The 17,572-nt window shown below is 33.6% G+C and overlaps 1 protein-coding gene and 1 pseudogene across 1 annotated transcript; both read left to right on the top strand.

Moving 5' to 3' along the window:
* Window positions 1-422: 422 nt before the first annotated feature.
* Window positions 423-8,725, top strand: LOC114394037 (probable aldehyde dehydrogenase). Its single transcript, XM_028355585.1, has 16 exons — window positions 423-638; window positions 1,474-1,553; window positions 1,997-2,100; window positions 2,505-2,572; window positions 3,279-3,336; window positions 3,482-3,595; window positions 3,900-3,983; window positions 4,786-4,890; window positions 5,583-5,696; window positions 5,965-6,096; window positions 6,184-6,273; window positions 6,421-6,510; window positions 7,215-7,424; window positions 7,559-7,669; window positions 8,077-8,156; window positions 8,245-8,725. The coding sequence occupies exons 1-16, from the start codon at window positions 556-558 to the stop codon at window positions 8,381-8,383; spliced, it is 1,662 nt and encodes a 553-aa protein (XP_028211386.1). The 5' UTR covers window positions 423-555; the 3' UTR covers window positions 8,384-8,725.
* Window positions 8,726-10,091: 1,366 nt separating this feature from the next.
* On the top strand, window positions 10,092-17,363 carry LOC114393028 (annotated as a pseudogene).
* Window positions 17,364-17,572: the final 209 nt, after the last annotated feature.

The following is a 17,572-nucleotide window of genomic DNA, read 5'->3' as shown; positions in this document are numbered from 1 at the left end:
AGTATTTGAAAGGAAGTGTGGTCACGCCTGACACGTGTGGTCACGCCTGACAGCAGGCCACCACGTGTGGTCGCGTCTGACAGACCACCACTTCCTAACCCATGTCACGTGTCACCATTTCGGGGGGTGCGTTCAACACGGAGAAGCGCCTTGTAGTATAAAAAGAGACTCACGAGGTAAATAATTTCAAAACAGACCCATTTAGATAAATAATTTGTAAAAAGAACCCCATTTGATATTTTTGCCTAAAATTATTCGCTAGTTGAAGATCAGCTTGAGTCAAAATCTATTTTACTACTTGAGCTTAACTTGATTAGTCACAATATAATAATCATTGACAAAAAGAGGTAATTAACAATTATATCCGTACAAAATAAAATGTGAATAAAAGAAGATAAACTAACACAAGCAAAAATTATCAACCACCTCCCAGCAGGCCAGCACCACGGTAACTACTAACCAATATTTTCACTCAAGAGAAACACGATAAATCCCACGTGTACTCAGCAAGATCATCACTTCATTTTGGACTAAACTAGAAAGTGATCGAACAGCATGTTCAAGCTTTTGGTTAGTAGAGCAGCTAGGGTTTCAACTCCACACAACCACAATGCCTTTGCTTCTTTCGCTTTCTCTAGGTATCTTCTTTTATCTTCTCTCGTCTAGTTAGTTGAATTTAGTAAGTTTAATCGTTAATCAATTCGATACCCAGCTTGTTCTGTGATTTAGATGAAAAATAGCCTCCAGTTATCTGCGAAACAGTTGAAATTGTGTTCATTGGAACTTTAATTCGTTCCACGATCAACTTCGGGTTATCTAATAAAAAATATTATATGTATTTAGGTTTATGATTAGGTCCGTGTTCTGCTTACAAACACTGATGTTTCTGAGAGTACTGTTTGTTACAGAACATTTTAAGATGTTAGTTCTATATATAAAAAAAATGATTTGAGTAACTAAGGATTTGTAAAAAACAATTTAGCTAATGATTACCTGAGCTGAGTACTGTTTAGAATATTAGCAAGGCTATAACTCTAAACCAGAATATATATTGACCGATTTATTTGCATCATAATAATGCTTTATTGGCTGCAATTTGCTGTCGTATTGGAGGCCCAATTGATTTGCTATTTTTTGTCTTACTACATTTACGCAAACTGATTTGGTTAGATAATTTTTTCAGAATTGAAGTCAAGAGCAGCTGGAGCATTATTGTATTATTTTTTTATTTCTTAGGTTAAATGACTCACAGGGATGCTAGATAAGTCATTTTGTAATTTCCTCCAATTCACGTTTTATACAAAAAAAATTCAAAGATAAAGTATTAGATTTAACTACTAACCAGTATTTTTTTTTATTTGGTCATGTTTGTTGTACATATTTCTAAAATAGTTTACTATTACTCGATTTCATTTCTATAGCTTGTGATACAAGTCTTATTGTGTATTTTGAGTGCTGAATTCATTTTTGTAGGTATGCTCATTCATTACCATTTGCAACTGTAGAAGCAGAAGAGATATCAGGCTCTAGGGCTGCTGAAGTTTTGAACCTGGGTATGCCCCAAAACCTTTGATGTTTTTGTTCTTTGCAGAAGGGGCATTAGTACTCTTATGAATTTCATAGTACTTTGGATAAATTTGGTGATTGAAGATTGAAAAGGGTTTCCATCATAAAATGTACTTAAATCTTTTTCTGTCTCTACTTTCCATGATTCTGTCTGCAAGGTGTCAAACCTACTTTTCAAGTATTTATCAAATCCAGAAGCAGTTTGTTAAATATTATGTTCATAAAGAAATTGAAATGTGATGAAAAAGAAGAAAGGATTCCTGAACATATTTCCCACTATTTTGTTTCCTTCTATACATCAGAATCTGAATGGTACTGAGTGTTATTGTAAATTTCTGCACCACATATTTATCAATAAATTAATTTTTAATCAAACTTATTGTGCTCTGATTTGATGGCTATCACTCTGAATGTATGTTTTCACTTTCAGTGCAAGGTAAATGGGTAGGATCTTCAAATTGGAATACAGTTGTAGATCCTTTAAATGGAGACTCATTTATTAAAGTTGCTGAAGTTGATGAAACAGGCATTCAGGTGCATCCTTGTATTGAATTATTTGTCCGGTTAACTTAATATTTTATTTTGAAATATGTTTCTTTTGTTGCGCACATAAAGAACTGCTGCTTAGGGAGAATTCAGCTTGATAGGGTCAAGGCTGTATTCTTTTGTTAGTTCCTCACCCTTCAAACTATGAAATATAGAGTGACTGAGTTATTATGTTATCAGTCACCACCCACCACGCCTATTTTTTGAATAGGAGGTTTAAGTTTGAAGCTTTAACCTCCGTCCATGAGACAGAGTTCTCGTCTTTTTGTGAAAAATGAAAAGAAATAAATTTCAATTTGAAGGCTATATATGAGTTGGTACTTGATTGGAATTCAATAGTTGGTTTGAGACAGAGATCTTTACTAACTTTTTCCTATTGTTTGACTTATCAGCCCTTTGTAGAAAGCTTGTCCAGCTGTCCCAAACATGGTGCACACAATCCTTTTAAGGCACCAGAGAGGTATGACCAGATTATCCTTTGTATCTATTTATTTTCTTTATAGAAATATAAACATATAAAAATCTTTTTTCTTTGTTGGATTGATGTTTGTCATATAGGTCAAAGAAAGAAAAAAAATGATGGGAACCTCATCCTTCAATATAAACCTCCATGCCTTATATTGTCCATATAGGAGACTGTTGCCCAAATGGGATGTTACTGTGGATGTAAGCATAGGTGGATTATCTAGATTAACCCGAGGTTTCTGCCTTTTTTTGTAAATAATACAGCAGTTTGCTGTATAGCAAATGACATGACAATTTAGTTTTTAATTTTCTTTTGAAGCAGAACATGATGTGATTTTCAAATGTTTAGTTTGCTAGGTGTGAATGGAATGGTAGTGCTTATTCTTTTCAGGTGCGTTTCAATAGTTCCTGACAAAATAAAGGTTGGATTGTAGAATAAATTTCCAACCCCATTGCTTTCAAACTTCTGCTAAGAGGAGTAACTAAAATACCATGATCCTGGTATTCTAAAGCTGCCTATGATAAGAAGTTGAATAAATAAACTTTCTAATGTCACCCAGCTGCCATTTTCTCTCCAAAAAAGCAACTGACTTGGCTATTTTAGTTCCAAGTATTTTATGCTTTAGAGCATGATTTCCTATGTTCTTATTTTGTCTACTTTATGAAATTTAATCTGGTTTTTTGCTATAAATCTTTTGCAGATATCTCATGTTTGGAGAGATATCTGCTAAGGCAGCTCACATGTTATCACTTCCTAAGGTATTTCAAACTAAAGAAAGTTTTTTTAATTTTATTATTATTTTTTTACTGTTACTTTATCATGTATTATTACCTGTTGTATTCAAGATAAACTATTTCTTCCTTAATTGGAAACTTTAAATAATTTATACTGCATGACCCTCAGGTTTTGGATTTCTTTACAAGGTTAATACAAAGAGTTTCTCCAAAGAGTTACCAGCAGGCTTTTGGTGAAGTCTATGTGACACAAAAGTTTCTAGAGAATTTTTGTGGAGACCAGGTATATCAAAATAAGACGCGTTAGTGCTAAATAAATGAAATTCCAAGTAAAAATATGCCATTCTCTGTAAGAGAATAATAGAAAAATCATAATTGCCCATTGACTTGTAGATATTGATCAATTTTGTTTCTATCATTGATACCTAGATTCTTTGTTAGTGGCAGAATTTAACACTGATACATGCACACATGCAAACACACACAAAACTAACATTATTCTATATGGTTTCCCTAGGATGTTACAAAGCTCATATAATTCCTTTAGTGATTTCTTTGTTGTTTTATTTTAAACAAAATATTGGCAGGTTCGTTTCCTGGCAAGGTCTTTTGCTGTACCTGGAAATCATCTTGGACAACAAAGTCATGGTTTTCGTTGGCCATATGGTCCGGTAAGGATTTTGTTTTGTTTAGCTTTGATATGTTTTTAATTGGTATACTATGTTCTAAAGGAAAAAAAATGAGTCCATGTCATTCTCTCACCAACAGTGCTTTGCTTATTGTGCAAAAATTATCAATTACCTTTTGGTCAAGCAAATGAGTTTGTGGAAGTAATGGGTTAATTCTAAGAGATGAAGAAATGAAAAACTAACCAAGTTTTCCAAAATAAAACTTAGTAATTCGTAATAATTGTGAGTTGTGACTATGATTTGTTATCAAGGAGGTGGATTGTGGTATAACTGTTATTATGCTTATTCAGTTGCCTCTATACGTCAAGCCAATGTACATCGATGACCTTGGCTGGAGTGGCTGGTTACCCTTTGGTTCTTTAGTAGAATAAAAAATCATCTTTTATCCCAAAACAGAAAAGATAAGAAAAAGAATATTGCCTGAGGTTTCAGTTAGTTACATATAATAATAAGGCAAAACCCTGGACTCAAGGTATTCTTTCCTACAAGAAAACTTAAGTCTTTTGAAAGGTAAATGCTATCTTTGATAAAAAATAGTTTTGTCTTTTACAAAATAGTTTATGTCCTATAGATGTTACTTTTACTCAAGAAAAGAGATAAAAAAGAATTAGACATTTTCTGATTTTGAATTGAATTTTTTAGATTAGTAATGCTATGTGGAGACATTTTGAAGTTTTTCATGAGTGTCTGGTTTAGTAAGTGATTGCTTAGATTTTTTTCTCACACCATAAACATTCACCTTCCCCTCCTATTGTAATCTTAAAGCTGAAAGTGTGTTCTGTAGGTGGCAATTATTACTCCTTTTAATTTTCCCTTAGAGATTCCTGTCCTTCAATTGATGGGTGCACTTTATATGGGCAACAAGCCAGTCCTTAAAGTTGATAGCAAGGTGAGTTCTTTTGGCTCTGATTTTGGCATACTTTTTGACATTACATCTAATACAAAATTGATACAGGGCTTGCTTCTAGGCTGCATGAAATACTGATCGCAATCAGTTGTGTCGAAAGTAATTGTTATCTGATGCTTTTTTCTGGGTTGTTTATGAGTGTGTGCAGGGACGGATCCAGGACTATATCAAAGGGGGAGCCCAAATTTTTTTTACAAAATTATTTAAATATTTAACTTCTAATAAATAATAAGCTTTAAAAAATATTTATTATTAATTTGTGTAAAATTAGAGATATAACCCACTACTAGAACAAAATTAAGCAAATACTAATTCAAAAACTTATTTTTCTTATATATTTTCCTTAATTAGTATTTTTTTAATTTTATTTTTTCTTTTTTTGTCTCATATATACATAAAGGGTCCTAGGGGAGGGGGGGCCAAGGCCCCTACTTGTGGATCCGTCCCTGAGTGTGTACTTGTGTTTGGTTGGGGGGGAGTGGGGGGTGTCCCCTTCCAAGCAATCTCTTCTTACTTGGTTGGTACTTTCATTTAGTTAAAGAAACCATTGTATCTATTGCTCTTTCTTATTTTGTTCTTCATCTATTGGATTTTGGAAATGTGACTTTTATTTGCTATTAAATTCAAATCTTTCTGCAGTGACAATGCTGAATTATTGACTCAAATTGTTGTAGGTGAGCATTGTTATGGAACAAATGTTGCGCCTGCTTCATACCTGTGGCTTACCTCTAGAAGATGTAGACTTCATAAATTCTGATGGGAAGACAATGAACAAGCTGTTGCTGGAGGTTGGTTGTTTGGTACCTTTGTTTTCACATCCAAGGGATTGATTCTGCAGAGCATAATATTATTCCTGAAAGATTGCCAATTTACTTTTATGATTCTATTTCATGATGATCTCAATGTTAACTCATTTTGACCTCTTTCTATAATTTTGTTGGATCTTATTGCCTTTTGACTCTGTTATTTTTTGATAATCAAATATCAATACTTTTATATGGTTACATGTTCCTTTTACAATATGATATTGGATTATGAAGTAGTATTAATTTACAGGGAAATCCACGAATGACTCTTTTTACTGGTAGTTCAAGAGTGGCAGAGAAGTTGGCTGTTGATTTGAAGGGCCGTGTTAAATTGGAAGATGCTGGATTTGACTGGAAAATACTGGGCCCTGATGTGCATCAGGTTTCTTACAATTTTTTGTGGATACCATAAAGGCACTAGTTCAATTTTCAGTTCTACAATAGTTTCTCTATGGTTTCTTGGTTTCAGGAAGATTACGTAGCATGGGTCTGTGATCAGGATGCATACGCATGCAGTGGTCAGAAATGCTCAGCACAATCATTGTTATTTATGCATGAGGTTTGTTACATTGGTTATTATGAGTACTTTGTTCATGACTAAATGTCCCCAAGAACTACATTGGTTTTTTTATTTTGTATTATGCACTTTATGAGTTTATGTATTGTGTCATTACTAACTTCATGGTTTGAATTTTCCCTTGTTCAGAACTGGTCTAAAACTTCCTTGCTATCTAAGTTGAAAGATCTTGCTGAGAGAAGAAAGTTGGCAGACTTGACAATCGGCCCAGTTCTCACAGTAAGTATTGCATGCCTGTTATTTTCCCCTTCTAGTAATTGTTCCAGGATTTAACATTTAAAACTGTTTTGGTGGCCTGCTCGAAGTTTGTGGCAAATCTTCTCTTGAAGTTTATGAAAGTTCAACCATCTTTGTAATATTTTGTAAATTTACTTATTGAACGGATTCATTCTTGTAAGTTATACGCAAAATGTATTAGTTTCAAATTTCAATTATCACCCCTCGATCCCTTTTTCATTACATTTACAATATGGACAAGTTATCCATGCTTTTGTGTGATGGTTAAGGGAGGGAGGGGTGTGTGGAATGTGGGAGGATAACTTATAACTAAATAAGGCTTTAGATATCAAAGGTTGCCGGGTATGCAATTGATTTGTCCTCAGCTATTTAGAGCAATCTTCAGTACATTGATTGACAGGCTAATAGAAGTTTGAATACTGATTTGTGTTTATTCATTTATAATATTTGATTAACGTTATTGTTGGGATGATGAGTCAAATTCAAAGTTTATGCCTTAATTGATATCTTCTATTTGATTTGGTAGTCTTTGAACCTTATATATCCAAAAACGAATAATTTATTGGTAAACTGAAGAATTATTAATTAGCTGGTGCATCTTTGACGGAATAATTGTTTGCTTTATTCTAAGCAATGACAAGCTTAGTTTATTTGGAATTCTTGATTTTTCATCTCATATGTTGCAGGTTACGACTGATTCAATGCTTGAGCATGTGAATAAGTTGCTTGAGATACCAGGATCAAAGTTGCTATTCGGGGGTAGTCCTCTAGAGAACCATTCAATTCCACCTATTTATGGTGCTATTAAACCAACAGCTGTCTATGTTCCTCTCGAAGAAATTATGAAGGATAAGAATTTTGAGCTTGTAACAAAAGAAATATTTGGACCATTTCAGGTATGGAAAGGGACACTGAGAACATGAAAATAAAGTTTTTATATGCCCTTTTAAAAAAAAAATTCTTTTTTTTAGTAAAAAATAATAATAATTCTACTCTATTCTTTTTGTGAGATAAATATTTATGTTTCCAGGTTATCACGGACTATCAAAACAGTCAGCTAGCAGTTGTATTGGATGCTTTGGAAAGAATGCATAACCATTTAACAGCTGCTGTAGTTTCAAATGATCCTTTGTTTTTACAGGCAAGACTTTTATAACTGAAATTTATTTGTATGACATGAACAATTATCAATTTTTAATAATTGTGATTTTGGTCAATTTAGTATGACTCAATTTTAAGTTTCAATTTAGAATGACTCCTATCAACTTTTCTCATTGCCCATTTTGGTCATAAAAATCATTATTTCCTTGTGTTTTCATAATTTCATTCATGAAACAAAATTATGGTTTAGGGGATTGGACTCTATTTATGCCGCACGCTGAATTTTTTTTTTCTACTTATATCAATTGCCTGCAAGATATTTTGTAGTAATTAGAGTTCAACTCCAAAGTTATGGCTGACACTTATATCCAACATGTTACTTGTCTGCTGAGCACATAATTGTGTTATCTTCTGATGTGGTCATTGTGATTAAACACGTATTTGCAGGAAGTCATTGGCAAATCAGTAAATGGTACTACTTATGCTGGTTTAAGAGCAAGGACGACCGGAGCTCCACAGAATCACTGGTAAATTGATATTTTTTTCAACTTGTTTTACTTGTACATAACTAAGAAATGATGCTTTAGTTAGTTGAAAATAATAATTTCATTGTAGGTTTGGACCCGCTGGTGATGCTAGAGGTGCAGGAATTGGAACACCAGAGGCTATAAAACTTGTATGGTCTTGCCACAGAGAAATAATCTATGATTTTGGGCCTGTGCCAAAGAATTGGGAAGTTCCTCCTTCTACTTGAGAAAAGTCCTATTTATGATAGGAACAACGAAATTAGGAGGGTGTGTCCTATTTATGATAGAAGCGATGAGTAAGAATGTAAGAGGAAGCATATTTGCATGTAGGATATGCCACAGCCCCTCCATGACATTTTTAGATTTTAGAATAAATTTATGAAAAAAAAATATTTTATTAGGCTTTTTTTTTATTGCTGAAATATAATTGGTGAGATCATCATCGGTTGAGGTGCTGACATGATAAAAGGAATCAAATTGTATTGATGCCGAACAGTGTAGAATAAATAATTCATATCTAATGCTGTAAAAAAAAAAATCTTATCTAAATAATTTAAAGAATTGGCTTACAGGCTCTCAGAGCTCCTTTGCTTGTCGGTCCTTACATGTTATGGGCCCTAGGGCCTAGATGAAATAATAAAATAAAACCCCTATATATAAATATTTTAAAATATAAACATATATAATGCATTGCATAAAAAAGTAGGACAAATAATTCCATTAAGAGTAATATGTTCTATTATGTTAAGTGAATGTCAAATGAATAAAGACCATTTAGAATATGGAAGTATTGTTGTATAAGTGTGCAATGAGGACATACAGTAGCATCAAATGACTAATCATCTGAAGCATCGCCACTTGATCCAATGGCTTTCTTTATTGTGTTTTGGTGCTTGTGTTGTGTGGGAGACGCTAAAAGTGAAAGCTTGTACCCGAATTAAAGATAGTCATTTACTTGCATTGACAAAGAACAATTAACAAAAAAAAAAAAAAACTAAAAACAATTGCATAATGCAAATTCAAATCCCTGAGCAATCATTTGTTTTTAATTTCCAACATATCATTTTTCCATTGGTAGTTTTAATTTCAGTGTCTTTTCCATTGATTTTTTTTATACTTATCCATGAATTAAAAAATACCTCCGGGTCTTCAATCCAAACGTAGAGAATTCACAGGGAATTGAAGGAAAAAAGATAGAAGTGGAGGTGAATGTGAATGGGTGTGACCTCATGAGACTCAAGAAACGCTTCTGTGCTAACAACAACTTCAAATTACGAGTGGTTCCTATTACAAGCAGAATTATATATTAAAAAATTCTAGAAATTTACTGAAAATTACAAAAGTTCATGGTTTAATGAATACAGTATAAGAGAGAATATTAAAAAGTACAATATGTTTCTAACATCTCTATATTTTATATTTATATTAATTAATAGCCTTGTCATAGACTCATAGCCATGTGCTGATATTTTGATATGATGTATCTTAATTTTATTTCTTGGTTAATTATTATTATTTTTAGAATTATTTTAATTCTTTATAATATTTTATACATATTTAAAATAGGAAATGTAATTAATTTTTTTCACTATTGCAGTATTTTTTAATAAAATAATAGAAAGATTTATAAAAAGGTTTTTAGGAATAATACTTGAGAATTAAGATCACTCTTTTGTTCAAGATTTATAAAAAAATCTTCCCCTAATTCACGCAGTCCAAATTTGTTTCGGTAACCCATGCTATCTCCATGTGACATGTGTTTCTAAGACCGGGTAATATTATCATGCGACTGACTCACTCGTACGTGTCCAACACGTGGGTCATAGAATCTAGAAGATTACGTTCAGAAACTAACTACTCTATCGAACTTGAAAGTGACACCTTTCTATTTTGATATTTATACGAATAAATTGGATTAGAGAGTGTCACTTCGTTTTGAAGTCAACTGAAAGTGATTGAGTGAGTGAGTGAAGGTTTTAGAAACTGATCCAACGGAATGTTCAAGTCTTTGGTTAGCAGAGCTACTAAGGATTCAATTTCACGCAACCACAATGCCATTGCTTCTTTTGCTTTCTCTAGGTATCTCTTGTTTTTGTTTGTCCCCTAAAATTGATTCCCAAAGGATTTTAATTTAATTCGATTTTCGCAATGCTGATCCTCGTTTAGTTAGCGGAATTTAATAATTTTAATAGTTAATCAATTCACTGATCTATTTGTATCATAATAAATATATTTTTGGCAGCAGTTTACTGGTTTTGGGAGGGTCAATTGTTTTGCTACTTTGGTCTGACTGCATTTATCCAAACTGATTGGGTTAGATCATTTTTCAGAACTCAAGTCAAGAGCAGCTGAGGCATTGTGTTGATTTTTATTTGTTCGGTTAAATAACTCACTCACAGGGATGCTAGAAAAGCCATTTTGTGGTTTCATCCCTTTAAAAAACAATCAAAGATAAAAGTATCAGCCTTAACTGGTGACTCTTTTTTATTTGATTATATTTATTTTATATAATTCTAAAACATTAACACTAAATTCCTGTTTACAATATATAGCAGGTGTGCTCATTCATTATCATTTGCCACAGTAGAAGCAGAAGAGGTATCAGGTTCTAGGCCAGCTGAAGTTTTGCACTTGGGTATGGCAAGCAACCTGTGATGCTATTGTTCTTTGCAGATAGCATTAGTACTCTTATGAATTTCATAATCCTTTGGATAAATTTGGTGATTAAAGATTGAAATGGGTTACCATCATAAGATGCACTTAATCTTTTTTCATCTCTATTTTCCATGATTCTGTCAGTAAGTTGTCCAACCTGCTTTTCAAGTATTTATCAAATCCAAAAGCAGATCGTTAAATATTATGTTCATCAAAGAAATTGAAATGCGATGGAAAAGGAGGGATTCCTGAACATATTTCCCTTAATTTTGTTTCCTTCCATGCATCAAAATCTGAATTGTACTTAGTTTAGAGTTATTGTAAATTTTTGCTGCATATTTTTTGGGAATTGTGCTCCACATATTTATCAACAATTCATCTTTAATCAAACTTATTGTGCTGTACTTTGATGACTATCCCTCTGTATTGTCTTCACTTTCAGTGCAAGGTAAATGGGTAGGATCTTCAAATTGGAACACAATTGCAGATCCTTTAAATGGAGACTCGTTTATTAAAGTTGCTGAAGTTGATGAAACGGGCATTCAGGTGCATCCCTGTGATGAACTATTTGTCCTGTTAACTTAATATTTTATTTTGAAATATGTTCCTTTTGTGGCACACACAAAAAACTGCTTCTTAGTGAGAATTCAGCTTGATATGTTCAAGTTTTTATTCTTTTATTACTTCCTCACCCTTCAAAGTTCAAACTATGAAATATAAAGTGACTGAGGCATTATCTTACTAGACACCACTCACCATGCCTATTGGTTGACAGGAGGTTCAAGTTTGAAGCCTCAACCTCTTTGTATGACACAAGGTTCTCATCAGTTTGTTAAAAAAGAAAATAAAAAAAAATCAATTTAAAGACTATAGATGAGTTGGTACTTGGTTGGAATTCAACAGTTAGTTTGAAACAGAGATCTTGACTAATGTTTTTCTTGTGTTTGACTTATCAGCCTTTTATAAAGAGCTTGTCCAGCTGTCCCAAACATGGTGTACACAATCCTTTTAAGGCACCAGAGAGGTAAGTGCAGATTGTCATTTGTATCTCTTCTTCCCTTCTTTATAGAAATAGAAACACATAAAACTGTCTTTCTTTTGGTTGGATTAATTAATGATTTCCATATAGGTCAAAAGAGAAACAAGTGATTAGGGCCTCATGGTTGAATATAAACCTCTATGCCTTGTGTTGTCCATTATTGGAAACTGTTGCCCAAACAGGTTTTTGCTGAGGATGCAATTATGCATAGGTGGATTATCTAGAGTTTCTAGACTATTCCCAGAGGTTTCAGCCTTTTTTTAAACCTTTTGTAAGTCACACAACATTTTTTTGGATAGCATATGACACTTATTTTTCTTTTGAAATGGAAACGTGAGATAATTTTCAGATGGTTGGTTCGCAAAGTGTGAATGGAGTACTTATCCTTTTCAGACTTGCTTTCATTTTTCCTGATTAACCAAAGGTTGGATTATAAAATGAACTTCAACAAGGTTGGTTTTAAACTTATGCAAAGAGGAGTAACTAAAATACATGAGACCCTAGTATTCTAAACCTACATATGATAACAATGAAAATGAATAAATCATCTACTGTCACATGCCTTTCATTTTCACTTTAGGAAAACAAGTGACTTGAACATTTGTTGCAAGTATTTTATGCTTTAGAGCATGATATGATATCAATGCTTATGTTCTTATTTGGCCATCTTTTATGAATGCAATGTAGTTTTTGTTATAAATCTTTTGTAGATATCTTATGTATGGAGATATATCTACTAAGGCAGCTCACATGCTATCACTTCCTAAGGTATTTCAAACTAAAGAAAGTTTTTTTTTTAATATTTATTATTATTTTTTAATCTTACTTTGCTACTTGTTGTATTCAAGATCAACTTTTTCTTGTTTAATTGGAAACATTAAATAATCTATACTGCATGACCCTCAGGTTTCAGATTTCTTTACAAAGTTAATACAAAGAGTTTCTCCTAAGAGTTACCAGCAGGCTTTTGGGGAAGTGTATGTGACCCAAAAGTTTCTAGAGAATTTTTGAGGAGATCAGGTATATCAAAATAAGATATGTTATTGCTAAATTAATGAAATCCCAAGTTCAAATATGCCATTCTCTGTAATGAATGATGGTAGAATCTAAACTGCTCATTGAATGGTATATATTGATAAATTTCCTTGAGTCATTGATTCTTCATTAGTGGGAGAATTTAGTCCTGGTACATGCGCACACACCCACGCCCACAAAACTAACATTGTCTTATGTGGTTTCCCTAGGATTTTACAAAGCTCACACAATTCCTTTAGTGATTTCTTCATTGTTTTTGCTTCATTTTTACAAAATCTTTTCAGGTTCGTTTCCTGGCAAGGTCTTTTGGTGTCCCTGGAAATCATCTTAGACAACAAAGTCATGGTTTTCGTTGGCCATATGGTCCCGTAAGGATTTTGTTTCATTTATTTTTGTTTTCTTTTAATTGTTATACTATATTTTAAAGGCAAAAAATGAGTCTATGTCGTTCTCTTGCCAATGGTGCTTGTTTATTGTGCCAAAATTATCGATTACCTTGTGGTCAAGCACATTAGTCTATGGAAGTAATTGGTTAAGTGTACTCTAAGAGAAGGAAGAAATGAAAAATGAAAGCAAGTTTTTTCTATATATCAAGCCAATGTAAATTGATGACCTTGGCTGGAGTATCTAATTTCCCTTTGGTTATTAAGCAAAATAAAAATTGTCTTTTATCCCAAAAAAGAAAAGAAAAAGGAATACTTCTTGAGGTTTCAATTTTTTACATATGATGGGAGGTCAAAACCCTGGGCACAGGCATCATTGCCTGCAAGAATACTTATGTCTTTTATAAGGTAAGTGCTATCTTTAATCAAAAATAGTTTTTTGTCTTCTACAGAAAAAGTTTGTCCTATAGATCTAACTTCTACTCAAGAAAAGAGATACAAAAGGAATTGAATGTTTTCTCATTTTGGATTTAATTAGATTAGTGATTAGTGATGCTGTGCTAGATGTTTTGCACTTTTTTCACGATTGTTTGGTTTAGTAAGCAAAAAACAACAACAAACGCCTTATCCCACTAGGTGGGGTCGGCTACATGGATCAACTTCCGCCATAATGTTCTATCAAGTACCATACTTCTATCCAAATCATTAAGTTCGAGATCCTTCTTGATAACCTCTCTTATAGTCTTTTTGGGTCTTCCTCTGCCTCGAATTGTTTGTCTTCTCTCCATCTGGTCTACTCTCCTCACTACAGAGTCTACCGGTCGTCTCTCTACATGCCCAAACCACCTAAGTCTATTTTCCACCATCTTCTCTACAATAGGCGCTACTCCAACCCTCTCTCTAATAGCTCCGTTTCTAATTTTATCCTGTCGAGTCTTACCACACATCCACCGCAACATCCTCATCTCCGCTACACCTACTTTAGTCTCATGTTGGCTCTTGACCGCCCAACATTCTGTTCCGTACAAAATCGCCGGTCTTACCGCAGTCCGATAAAACTTTCCCTTTAGCTTGATCGGTACCTTTGCATCACATAACACCCCCGATGCTTTTCTCCATTTCATCCATCCTGCTTGAATGCGATGATTCACATCCCCTTCAATTTCTCCATCGTCCTGTATTACAGACCCAAGATATTTAAACCGTGTGACTTGAGGGATAATATGGTCTCCTATTTTCACCTCTGAGTTAGATACCCTCCTACTTTTGTTGAACTTACATTCCATATACTTCGATTTGCTTCTGCTTAGGCGAAAGCCATATGTTTCTAGAGCTCGTCTCCAAGTTTCCAACCTCTCATTCAACTCCTCCCTCGACTCTCCAAGGAGGACTATGTCATCTGCAAAAAGCATGCATCTCGGCGCTATCTCTTGGATTTGTTCCGTGAGGACATCCAGAGTTAAGGTAAAAAGGTAGGGGCTAAGGGTTGACCCTTGATGCAAACCAATAAATAATTCACCTTCCCTCCTGATGTACTCTTAAAGCTGAAAGTGTGTTCTGCAGGTGGCAATTATTACTCCTTTTAATTTTCCCTTGGAGATTGCTGTCCTTCAATTGATGGGTGCACTTTACATGGGCAACAAGCCAGTCCTTAAAGTTGATAGCAAGGCAAGTTCTTTTGGCTCTGATTTTGGCATACTTTTATGACATTATACAGGGCTAGACTATAGGCTGCATGAAATATTGATCTCAATTAGTTGAGGTGAAAATAATTGTGACGCAATGCTTTTTCTCCCTGCAAATGTTTGTGTGAGGATTATGTATTTTTCCTGCCATGCAATAATCTTTGATTTGGTTGGTATTCAGATTCTCATTCAGTTAAAGAAATCATTGTATCTATTGGCTATTACTCTTTCATCTATCGGATTTTGGAAATATTAATTTTATTTACCTTTAAAATTCAAATCTTTCAGTAGTTATAATTCTGAATTGTTGATTCAAATTAATGTAGGTGAGCCATTATGGAACAAATGTTGTGCCTGCTTCATACCTGTGGCCTACCTGTAGAAGATGCAGACTTCATAAATTCTGATGGGAAGACAATGAACAAGCTGTTGCTGGAGGTTGGTTGTTTGGTACCTTTGTTTTCACATCCAAGGCATTGATTCTTAAAAGCATAATATTATTCCTGAAAGATTGCCAATTTACTTTCATGCTTCTATTTTATGATGATCTCAATGTTAACTCATATGGACCTCCTTTTTTAGTCTTGTTGGATCGTGTTGCCTTTCAAGCTCCTTTATTTTGTGTTAATCATACATCAATATCTATATGTGGTTGCATGTTCCTTTTATAATATGACAATGACATTGTATCATGAAGTAGTATTACATTTACAGGCACATCCACGAATGACCCTTTTTACTGGTAGTTCAAGAGTGGCAGAGAAGTTGACTGTTGATTTGAAAGGTCGCGTTAAATTGGAAGATGCTGGATTTGACTGGAAAATACTGGGCCCTGACGTCCATCAGGTTTCTTACAATTTTTTTGTGGATGTCATACCGACTCAATTTTCAGTTCTATAATAGTTTCTCTAAGGTTTCTTGGTTTCAGGATCTGGAAGATTACATTGCTTGGGTCTGTGATCAGGATGCATATGCATGCAGTGGTCAGAAATGCTCGGCACAATCATTATTATTTATGCATAAGGTTAATCTCATTGGTGAAGATGAAAATGTACATTTATTATTTATTTTGTAAGATGCACTTTATGTATTGCATCTTTACTAACTTCAGGATTTGAATTTCTGTTGTTAAGAACTGGTCTAAAACATCCTTGCTATCTAAGTTGAAAGATCTTGCTGAGAGAAGAAAGCTAGAAGACTTGACAATCGGCCCAGTCCTCACAGTAAGTATTACATGTCAATCATTTTCCCCTTTTAGCTTATTGAACTAGGATCTAACATTTAGAACTGTTTTGGCGGTGCGCTCAAAGTTTGTGGCATTCTTCTCTTTAAGGCGATGAAAGTTCAAATGCTTTGTTATATTTTTTAACTTTAATTATATGCAAAATGCAATAGTTGCAATTATCATCTCTTTTACATTACATTTAAAATATGGAGAAGGTATCTATGCTTTTATGTAATGATTAAATAAGGGAGGGGGTGGAGGAAGAGGGGTATGGGAGGATATGCAATTGATTGACACACTAAAAGAAGTTTGGACACTGATTTGTGTTTACTCATTTATATTATTTCATTTTTGGTTCTGCTGGGATGATGAGTCAAATTCGAAGTTTTTGCCTTAGCTGATGTAAGTTGTGCATCATTGGTTTGACATTGTTGGTGGATAGTGAACCTTATATATCCAAAAATAAATAGCTTTCTGATAAGCCATTTCTTCATGCATCCAAACAGGATGTTATAATATTTATTTAGTTCTTGAATTTTTGGTGCACATTTGGCAGAAGATTTGTTTGCTTTCTATCATGCAATGACAAGTTTCATTTTGAAATTCTTAATTTTTCTTCACATATGTTGCAGTGTACAACTGATTTGATGCTTGAACACAAGAATAAATTGCTTGAGATACCAGGATCAAAGCTTCTCTTTGGGGGTAGTCCTCTAGACAACCATTCAATTCCATCTATTTAGGGTGCTATTAAACCAACAGCTGTCTATGTTCCTCTCGAGGAAATTATGAAGGATGGGAATTTTGAGCTTGTAACAAAAGAAATATTTGGACCCTTTCAGGTATGGAAAGGGACACTGAGAACACTAAATAAAGTTTTCATATGCTTTTTAAAAAAAATAATAATAGTAATTCTACTCTGCTCTTTTTGTGAGATAAAAGTTTTCTATTTATATTTCCAGGTTATCACGGACTACAAAAACAGTCAACTATCAGTTATATTGGATGCTATGGAAAGAATGCATAAACATTTAACAGCTGCTGTAGTTTCAAGTGATTCTTTGTTTTTACCGGCAAGACTTTTTATAACTCAAATTATCAATTTCTAATCAGTTCTCAGTTTATTATGACTTCCATACATTTTCTCATTGCCCATTTTGGTTATAAAATCATTAATTACTTTCTTATGGCAATCGTGTTTCATTCATTAAACAAAACTAGTGTTCTTTAGGGGACTGGGCACTATATTTATGCTGCACATCGAAAAATTTATTCTCCGTACAAGATTCAATTGCATGCAAAGATTTTTTGTGGTAATTAAATACAGTCTAACTCTTCAAAAATAAGCTGACAATCATTTCTTTCATCTAACATGCTACTTGCATGCTTAGCAA

Source organism: Glycine soja, chromosome 17 (assembly GCF_004193775.1).
Source record: "Glycine soja cultivar W05 chromosome 17, ASM419377v2, whole genome shotgun sequence".
NCBI classification, from domain to species: domain Eukaryota; kingdom Viridiplantae; phylum Streptophyta; class Magnoliopsida; order Fabales; family Fabaceae; genus Glycine; species Glycine soja.
This window is presented reverse-complemented; position numbering and strand designations above follow the sequence as displayed.